The sequence below is a fragment of the Manduca sexta genome, chromosome 18, assembly GCF_014839805.1.
Source record: "Manduca sexta isolate Smith_Timp_Sample1 chromosome 18, JHU_Msex_v1.0, whole genome shotgun sequence".
Classification (NCBI taxonomy): domain Eukaryota; kingdom Metazoa; phylum Arthropoda; class Insecta; order Lepidoptera; family Sphingidae; genus Manduca; species Manduca sexta.
Genome location: NC_051132.1, coordinates 13,569,191 through 13,580,117, shown reverse-complemented (window position 1 = coordinate 13,580,117; position 10,927 = coordinate 13,569,191). Strand labels below are relative to the sequence as shown.

The following is a 10,927-nucleotide window of genomic DNA, read 5'->3' as shown; positions in this document are numbered from 1 at the left end:
AACAGTATTCATAATATAATGATTTATATTGCCAATAAAATTATCGCTGAGGAACATCAATCAGAATATAAAATTATATAGGTATGTAGCACATGTAATAAAGAAGAATCCAATACAGTATAGAGGGCTCTTGAACGTAAAAAAAAATCGTTTTACTAATGTGATAATACTATCCCATAATCGTTTATTTATTTACCGTACTTTTAAGATACCGTTTCGAAAATTATCGCTTGCAAGCACTAGCGAAAAGCCGATCGAAAAAATGACATTTCAGTTTCAGGGGTGAAGGGCAAGGGGATTGATATTCAGTTCGGGCGGATAATTAAATGGTGTTTTTCAGCAGAATTATTTAATTAAATCATCATTTATGGATATAAAGACGATGAACCAATAACATAATATTTACAAAATATTATTTTTTACGCGCAGTGTAGTGTTGCGGTGTTAATTTAAAATAAACACAAGTCCGGCTATTTAATTTAATTTTATTATTAATCCATATTATTTTATTTGTTGGTCGTTAATTATTAAAGATTAAGACCGAAGTCAGCATGTCGGACGGGCATGGGGAGTCAAATCAGAACAGGAAAGAAAGTGTGGCGAATGCGAATGTGGCGAGCGACAGTCCCGTGACGGACCCGGGGCAGGTGCGCGGCGGCAACAGCGAGGCTGGCGCGGCCAAGTTCGAGGGGCCGCGCGGCAAGTCCGGCGCGCTGAAGAAGTCCGCGCGCTACCGCAGCAGGTCGCTGTCCGCCTCCTCCGCCGACTCCTACAGCTCTACCTCCTATACCGGTCAGTACCTATATACTATTTATTTACGTAAGATTCGCTTTATGCATCGTACAATAATACTTATAAAAATTACATATCTACAATAATAATATTTTGAATAGAAAAAATATTGGTAGGTAACAAGTACTCATGGAAAATATAATAAATTAATACAATTATGGCTTTTAGAAGTTATATAAACAATTATAAAAATTTATATCCTAACATATTTATTAGTATAAAAAAATATATTTATATTATGTACTACCAAAACCATCCGACCGGTGCCCTCAATGATGACAAACTTACCCACATATGATTTTTTTCCCTCAAAATGACACATTCAATGAAAGCTATATTTTTAAAGAAGTTTTTGTAGACGGCAATCAATATTAATGTGTGCACTGTAGGGAGGTATATTTCTTTTTAGAAATTTCAAGGAATGTTCAGATGGCAAAATGTTGATTAGCGTTAATACAGCACCCAGCAAAAGAGGATTTAAACGCAGGTGATTGTGGATCAGTACTGTGTCATATTCTATGGAACCAGACTGAGACATGAGTAGTGACTAGTACTCTCTCAGTATGCATTAGTGGTTGTCAGCTGAACTATCTGTCAATTTGACTGTGCAATGAACCAATTCTATGTTAAACATATGGATTCTGCTATTTTCCACACTATTATTTTCAGTGATACTGATAATGTATAAATATTGTTGGAATTAAAGTTCATATATTAATATGTGATTCTAACACATTAGTTTTAGAGTAAAAAGCTTACTGATAGAAAACATAGGGCATTTTAGGTGGTTCAATAAAATTGATACAGTGATTTTCATAAAATAAAATTTATTAAATAGGTAAATATATATGTATCTACTTATTAATTATAATCAAATTTGAACATAAGGTTAATAAATGAAAGCATATTCTTTGGGTACATTTCACTTTTTCCCTCTATGGATATGGTAAAATGGTATGGATAAATTCTTTAGCAGTATTTGATGTTGTGTTACACATTAAATAGCCAATTAAAATAGTTCTCAACTTAAGAATATAATTATGAAAACAATTTCCCTTTTTTTTCCAAACAAAATATTTAATACTTAAAATGTTTACTACTACTACATGTTAATATATTTTTATGACAATAGAAGCAGGTATTCACCTACTCACAAATAGTGATAAATCTGGCTAGAATGTTCTATTATTAATTAGGTATTGCTTCATGCTTTGTAACAAGATAATGGAAATTATAATAATTTATCATATGAATGGTTGTAACTGCATCCTTGACATGTATGGCTTAAAATGCAATTTCAAAATCATTATATCATGTTGGACTGCCTGTGAAGTTTCAAGTTAGATATTATTCTTAGAAAACGTTATCTCCTCTAGGGTATCTACAATAAACTCATTCTGCCGGCATTTTGTTTTATTTATTTCAATTCTAATATAAGTTTACAAGAAAATTACACCGAAAACGCTTATATGATTGTGTAAGTTATATTAGAAAAATATTTTTTGCTTAATTATTGATTTCTTAACGTGTCCTATACCAAGAAATCAAGACGTAAGCGCGTCTCATAACACGCTAGTATTCCTGACAAGCGAATTCGAACCGTAACTAGTGTGCGTTGGGCTTTATCGTCAAACTTATCGTCACGTCTTTCACAATTAAAATTTCTTGTAAGGATCTAGTAACAAGTGCCTGAGATAATTTAATACGTATTATAAAAACGTTCTGTGCCGGGCACCGACGTTCCCGCGTACGGTCTAAAACGCGCAAAGCGAATTTAGCAGAAAACAAGATCATTAGTGATCTCACTACTCACGATGCTCAACATCGGTCCAAATAGTAGCATTAGAACGAGAAAGCCGATCCTGGCACTAGGACGGGATGATGCCAATAACAATGTAATAAAATGTTTAGTAGGATTAAAAACTAATAACAAGAGATAAAAACAACCTGAAAATTATTTACAAGTGCAATAGTGCGTTATCGCTATTTTCGATTTCTCTCAGACAAACGCAGTAACCTTAAGATTATTATAATTGTGTATATTGTAACGATTAGTTAGGGAAGGGGTTGTCACGTGACGTCGCGTTTTGCAACATTCGCAGCCACTCGACCGGCCGAATGTGTGTCACGGAGCTCTAGATTTTAATGAAGCTGTTAATCGCTAGCTCAGAGCTGGTCGCGCGATTTAGCCGGCTTAACTCGTGTGATGCTTTACCCGTTATTTAGGGATGTGTCACGAGGGTAGGCCTTAGATCCCGGTCAGATGACAACCGCTAGACGCGCGTTATCAAAACGTGGCGTATAGCATGTGAACACCGATCGAAAACATACCAAATGCGAGTTCTCTAAGCGCCGTCTTTTGCTAACGCGCGTCTAACACGTCATCTGGACGAGCTGTACTTTCAGGATATCGAAAAATACGATATAATTGTAACGAGTTCTTATGTTTTCACATATTTTGACAAACAAATTGACGACTATACCAAAGTTTGGAACATTATTCACACCTTATTGAACGCGATATATTCCTTAGATTATGTAGACATAAGATCCTACTCATCCTCCTGTCTTCTGCCTCTGCGACTTTTGTAAGCCAGAACCGACAGCGCGGATTATGAGTCGAGCGATGAAGCTCGGCGAGACTACTTACACTAAGCCGTATTAACCAACGATAGGGAGCAGTTGGAATTATGTGAACTTCAATGTGTAGTTAGAACGCTTTTACTGCTGAATACTTGGTAATAAACGTCGGGATGGCTGTTCTGACTCTTGATTCGAAATATATATTCGTTGCTCGAGATGAAAATTTGTACGGATATGAAAATATTCTCGTGATTTATTATAGGATTAATATCATGAGGGAAATAAGTTTGTTGAATTGTGGCTCATTGTTATATCTCTACTCACGTCTTCATGGCTACAGGTGTAGGCTTACTTATGTTTTTTTCATTTATTCAAAACTCATAGTTTTGTACCATTTTTACCCTCCCGCTAATTGAAGAAGTGGCGCCTACCCGACGTGTAGAGTGATTAATCTCGCGAGCAGTCGCGCGGGAACAGTTCCCGTATTCATAATTGCAACTAGTTGTGTCGGAGGCGGCTGGCGGCTGGCGCTGGCGGGAGCTGCCTCGCTGACCAATCAGTGGCATGCAGCGGCCACTGCGGCGCGCTACATCAGTGCGGAATCAGCTTCTCTAACTTTTATATTTTGGTTTTTCTTTATTTTTTTCATTTGTGTGTTTTAAGTGAAAACTTTGTATTTATGTGAAAGTTAAATGTGTGAAGCGCGTGCAGCTGTGTTGGTAAAGTTTACGTTATGTAGCTTAGTGGGGGTTTTTTATTCATGCTCCTAGGGGTTGTATGTATATTTTAAGTGGTGAGAGTTATGTTGGTAAAAGATAAGATTGCAGATATTGCTATTGTAAGTGTAAACTTGATATATCTGCGCTGCAGTGTTTTGCCACCTGTTAGCGGTCTGGGGCGCTGCGGGAGGAAGGTTGACGTATTCTCCGTTAGCTTTATGGATTTTTGTGTTTTCTTGACTCCACGAACGAGGCCGCTGTACAGGTGTGCGATGCATACGACGCCTCTCGACGACGAGCGCAATTACGAAAGTTTATTCATTAAATGTGTTATGATTTAACACAACTGCGGCTCTTGCATCACATAACTTCACATCAATATGTCTAGCGGCGTCTGCGGATACGTGATTAGCGCATCTCCTAGTAGTTGTGCTTATTGCTCTCCCAATATAATATTGGAAGAGAGGAAAGCCGTATTGAGCCTATATTCAAATCGCAAATAAGTATCTGCTGAATTTTAAAAATACCATTGAAATTTTATTGTTTGCCCTTCAAACCCTTACAAAACTTTCACTTTTTAAATCAATTACTAGATAATGACGTGACAATTGAGGTCCTTGCATGCTTAATATCAATTGTAATCACAGAGCAGAGCTATACAGATGACGTTGTCTTGATTAATTAGATTATCAATATAACTAGACATCAGCATGACTTGTGAATACACGCTGAAGAGTTTCAAGCCGTCTCTCACCGCTATGTGACCGCAGTAGTGTGGGCTGTGTTTTCAAAGTGGTTCAAGTAAGCTGTTGCAGCACTACGACAACATAGAGGAAACAGCTATTTTTCTAGTTTAGTGTATCTATCTATACATGCTACTGTATCGGCGATGACATACTTTTCTGAATGCGGTATTTTGTTTCTGTGCAACGTATTTCAACGCGAGAATAAACTGCAGCCTCTGGAGTCTGGATTCTTTACTGCCTATCGCTCGCTTGTCCTTGGAAAGCGTCATTAAGTTCACGAAGATACCACTACCATTAGTAATTATATTAATTTAATATACATGACTAATCTTGAATTTAAATAATTTTGCGCGGCAGAGTTAAATGAGTGTTTAGATTCCTAAAAGTTTACCAGACACAGACCAGCCTCGAGAGAAAGTAGGACGTGTGCTATTAGTGAGATATCGCATTATCCGGATTCGTTCCAAGTGTATTACGTCTAAGTTTTATTACTACTCATGTCAAGTATCCAAAATAACTTAGATAAAGTTTACTTAACTGCTGGTCTATATTATTTTAAAATAAAAAATACTCCGTTGCCAAGTATTCTCTTCTGGCAGTCATCTTATTCAGGAGTGTCGACTTCTAAAAAAAAAAATAAAAAAAAAATGCTTTATTCATCACGTGGGCGAACATAGTTGCACTTATGACAAGTCAAGGTACATGAGAATATTTAATTATTACTTAATTAAAGTAGCTTATATAAACAAAGACAATTTATATTGAAAATAAAATAAATGAAAAATATACTTAGTAAACAAAGAAGCCAGCTCGGGCTGGCAGGGAAGAAGAAATAAAATGATCTATATATGTATTTTTAAATAAGCAATAAGGGAGAAACGCGTCGCGATCCTCACCGGTGAGGACAATAAAAGCCCTAACCTAGCTAACCTACCAGCCTTTCACTAACTACCTAAGCGATGACTGCCCGAAGAAGAAAGGCAGAAAGAAACTCCGGGCTTTATTTTTGTCATCAATTGTCCATTCTTTTATAATATTGTTATTAAATATATATTTTTTGAATAAGACTTTTTTATACAAAGTCTGATTAATTATATAAGCTAATACACGCACATCACCGTAAAAGTGCGGAGAGAATCCACATAAAAGTATTTAACAATAACTAAAAATTAACGAAAAAAAACAATACTAAAAAAATTCTAAAAACTATGAAACAGTGTACAGCGTGCATACGCCTACATTTACAAACATAATATTTTCATTTCATATTTTGGCATAGATCTCGGTCAATATAATTAAGATTATAAATTTTAAGGCTGGTGCAACAAAATGATCGGTCGGTCGTCTATTATAAATTGATAATTCAATGAGTTAATATAAAATAAAATATGTCACGTAAATTTATTCTATATTCAAACTCGCAATATGTGTATTATTTCATTAGTCTTAGTTAACACATCGGCAATTTATAAACTTTAGTTGATAGTGGACATTAGTTAGTGAGGTTCTCCACGCGAAATTCAATTGGTCTGAAGTTAGTCATGTGTCGAGCGGCGAGGCAGAAGTTTCCGGCATCAAAACATCGTAAAGTGACAGGAGGTGCATAGGTCAAGTAAGTTTGCTAACTGCTTTCTGGATTGAAGAAGGAAATGTAAATACGATTTACAACTTATATGTGATGTATTGTACCATAACTGTTCAAACAGCAATCGAGCTCTACTTCAATGTAACCAAAGTGTGGGCGCCACTCAACGCTGTCAACCGTTTGATGCTTCGTTTGCTAAAGTATTCAATGACTCTTAAGGTGCCAATTGGAATTTCTTTGTTGTTCTGTTTCTTCTCGTCCAAAACGGCCTTTACAGTCTAAGTATAATGTTAAATAAGGATATATTGTTTTGAGCAGTGGTGATTACTTACTTATTATCATTAAGTAACCTTTCTACAGCCTTTTGCTATAATAATTATTCAGGCACATTAATAGAATACCGTAATCAATGACCATCCTATACTATGTTGCGACTCTATCTTCTTATATTAATGCAGAGGCGTAAAGACAGGGAATTTCACACAATGTCTAATAGAGAGAATAGGTCCCTAGAAGTTTTACAGAATCACCAAGTTATACAAAACTTAGTACTAAGTAGTTGTCAGTTTGGTTTATCTTCAACGTGCTGCATACTAAGATCTGAGTTAACGCAGTGAGATAATCAACTGTACTTACCCTGTGTATTGTAGTTGCTTCGTTGTTTTAGAATTACAATTCATCACTAAGAATGAACCGTTTCATAGGTTAATTGCAGCATACGTTACCTGTGAAATAGATAAAGTACTGCACTGTAATATTTTCAGATCTGGCAACAATTATTATTATATTTTTTGATCTTAAAATTATTCGAGTTTTCCGATATTGTACGTATTATAATCTATATATCTACCATAAGGTATAAAACTTGTTTCCTATTACATCATGAGATTGATATAAGTTAAGAAAACCATGGCACTGTTTTTTTTTACCGCGAGGCTTGACGTTACGCATATTTATTTAACGCCATTTTAAAACTTGAAAGAAATGTGACCTCTGAGATCATGTGCCAGCAAATTCCGCTTGTGTTATCTTGATTGGACAGACATAATACACCGTTAAATATTTGTACAATTTCTGCCTAAATATATGTTTTTATAAAGCTATTCCGGATTTTTTTTTATATAGACATAAATATATTAGTAAGTAAGTTAATAAGTTTTATTCAAGTATGTCAAACTGTAAATGTAAATTCAGTATACATATACTACAATAAACAATAAACCGCCACATATAAACTTATACAATTAGAGTATCTGTATAATATAATATACAAATCGCTGCCTTTCTTAAGATCCTGTGATTAATTCTATGTAATGAAATAATAAGATATAAGCAACCTTTATATTTTTCCCTTGGTCTGATTGCTTAGGTCAATCTTCGAGACGGCTGAACCAATTTTACAGAATTTACTTGTAATATGTTTTTGTGGGAGCACGTAATATGACTGGAGTTAATAAATATCCATTTCAAACATATCACGGCAAAAAATGCTAATATTTATGGAGCTCCTAAGTGAGTCAATAGGTACTGCGGACTGTAATACATTCGATTCATAAAATATATATTAAATAATTTACGAGATTGGCGTGTATATATTAAATATGCAGAGAAAAATAAGTATTGTGCAAAAAAGCCTGTGCCATACCAACTTGTCATTGGTGTAAATCAACCGAGTGTCACACTTCAGGCGTCCACCAATCGAACACAACGCGCGTAGCGCTTATGAAGTGGGAATTTAAATTTAGAATTCGATTTTTAAAAAATATTACTTCAGTGTGCGTGTGAATTAGTGATGTGAATGTGAATATCGATTTTGGCGGTTTTTACTCTAGTACCGGTCTATTGCACTTGTGTATTGATTTAATGCAGTAGTTTGTGTTTCATTATAATTTATTCGCGGTGACATATTTTAAGTGTAACGTAAAGTTTGGTAGATTTTGTAGCATTATAACATACAAAAATGCTACATAATGTTTAATTATCATTTGGATGTTTCACAACAGAGAAGTAAATGCAAATGTCGCTTTAAAGCCATAAAATATTTTAATTTTTAATTAAATAATTGAGAATCAGATTTCGATCCACAAAATGCAATCACAAGTGAATTTTTCGACTTAAGAAACATACGTGAATAGCCCGGCATTAGTAGGCAGCATGGCGACAGGGCCACCGTCCTTTATATCATGGGCAGGAGTAAGGTCGTGGAGGCGCGAGAGCACTAGTCGTGCCCGGCTCGTGTGTAACCACTTTAGGGTAGGCGTTGAATCACACAATAATGACTCTCTCTCAGTGGCGAAGGGTGAAATGTTTCAAAAGGTAACCCGGTGTGAAATATTTGGCGTCAGTTAAGATATCGGGAGCAATTTATGGGAAAACAAAAACTAAGACAACGCATTAGTCTTGCTTCGAAATCGTCTAACATTGACATACCTACTAAATTACCTATTATGCGTAAATAATTGAAACATTTATAAAATCGAACAATAAATGTAGATAATTCTCCTTCCATTAATCACAAATATAAGTACTTACCAATTAATTTGTTATAAAAGCAACAAAAGTAAGTATTAAAATTATAACCACACTACCTCCAAATAAATATCAGTTCTTTTTTTTTCAAAATAAAACTTTAAATGTAATTACCCCATATAGAAATAGGTATCACGATCGTCAAACAGACCAACAGTTTAAAGATACTTTCATGATAAACGTATATAATTATCAAAGAAATCAAACAATAAAGAAAGGTTATTCGTTAACTTTTGCCTGTATCGTTTTAAATTCAGTAAAATATAATAAGTAAGTACTTATTTTCTTCTAACACACATTTTGTGTCTAAAATCAAAAACTTTCAGATCTATTTTTAATATTTAACCATCTAAATACTAATATGTGAAATTACAGACTAATAATATACCTACATAAAGGTAGACATTAAACTGATCACAGGTAGTTAATTCCATTATAATACACATTTACTTGTAGTTTCTAAATAAACAAAGCGCTGGTTACTTCATATCACAAAACTATCAAAAAATAAAATGAATATGACAATTTACAAACACCGCAACTTGGTAGCATAATAAATTATGACGTTTAATGGACGTAAAAAGTGACAACTATAAAAAGTCGGTTAACGTGAAGCCGAAAATGCTCGGGTTCCCTTTGCCCATATCTTCCGCGCGATTCCGACAAACACTGGCATAGAAAGTCCTACAAAGTGCTGCCATCTATATTAAAAAAAAAGTAAAAAAAAAATTTTTAGTTAAACGGTTTTATATTGCAGATAAATGTACTAAAAGCTAAAAAATAATTTCATGGATACAATCATGGGTACCAATATGTATACATTGTTATATTTTCAAAATAAAGTAACTCGTAACCTACTCACTTTCTGGAAATATCTATGGTCACATAAATTCCTAAAAATCCAATATACATTTATGTAAACACATATGACAAAAGATATCATTTTTGAAATATATAAATTTTAAACATATGCATTGATTAAACTAAAATAAAATCGTGGGGCACGTCCAATATCTACAATCGAAAGACATGGCATGTGACTTCACCCACCTAGTGGTAAGTAGCAAGTGTCGTCCATGAATGGGGTTGATGTCTCCTTACTGTGGTCACCGGTGACCATTTACGTTATCTGTCACCCTGAGCTCGAGCCGAGCCGGGCAATTTTTCAAACGTTTGGATTCAAAAAAGTGTTTGTGCTCGGTATCACAGATTAAGAAAGTTCTAAAAAGTTAATATCAACGGCTCCTCGTATATCTTTAAGGTAATTTTGACTTTTCGGAACACTTCAGCCCGCTTCGTGACCATGAGGCTGCAAAGTCTTTGAAACGTCCGTTGGAAAAAACCACTATAACATCTGAAAATTGGTTTTATTGCGATATAAAACTAGCTACGCAGCTCTACCTGGCTACTCAGTAATATATATTTGAGTACAATATTCATTTATTATTGCCTCAACAGCCATAAATGACGTGACCCAAAATCTATCACCGACACATAGGAATCTAGCGTATTAATCAAATGCGTGCTCTGTGAGCCCCTGCGGTGCAGCGGTCGACGATCCGGCCGTGGCACGAGAGGCTGCTGCTCTGAAACCAGACATAGTTCGTGTGATTCACTAATATTTGCTTTGGGTGTAGATGTTGTGTTTAGTCCTCTTAGGTAATACCTACGAAGATTTTATGTATCTAAGTGCGGGGACAGGCTTATAACAGTGTCACTGTGAGATGTGAATGACTGTGTAATGTATTTGTTTTTTCTCGCGGCTCTGACCACGTGATTTCGTTTCCTATACTTAATTTAAGGAACCCTCCGTCAGTTATTATCTAGGGAATAAACTGACAACAATTTAGTATCTACTTATCGGATCCTAGACTACTCATTTCCCAATCAATGAGGGCGTAGAGTGCAGTGTGGTGAGTGGTGGTGCGAGACGTGTCCACCCTAACGTAATATTTTCGTCCGTGCAGACTAGT

At 35.2% G+C, this 10,927-nt stretch overlaps 1 protein-coding gene and 1 long non-coding RNA gene across 4 annotated transcripts in view; one reads left to right on the top strand and one right to left on the bottom strand.

Moving 5' to 3' along the window:
• Positions 1 to 260: 260 nt before the first annotated feature.
• The window catches only part of LOC115444517 (adenosylhomocysteinase-like 1), a 33,292-nt gene continuing 22,625 nt past the window's right edge, over positions 261 to 10,927 (top strand). Inside the window, exon 1 of one of the 3 annotated variants that reach the window (XM_037439963.1) lies at positions 261 to 792. In XM_037439963.1, coding sequence (XP_037295860.1) covers positions 552 to 792 — 241 coding nt within the window. In that variant the 5' untranslated portion in view covers positions 261 to 551. Of the gene's footprint in view, positions 793 to 7,667; positions 8,226 to 10,927 lie in introns of those variants that run through there. The other 2 variants (XM_037439965.1, XM_037439964.1) reach the window with 2 other exon arrangements.
• LOC115453438 lies at positions 1,162 to 7,360 on the bottom strand. Its single transcript, XR_005112526.1, has 3 exons — positions 7,276 to 7,360; positions 7,062 to 7,150; positions 1,162 to 5,464 (listed from the first exon to the last, which is right to left on the bottom strand). It is a non-coding gene; the product is annotated as an uncharacterized LOC115453438 (long non-coding RNA).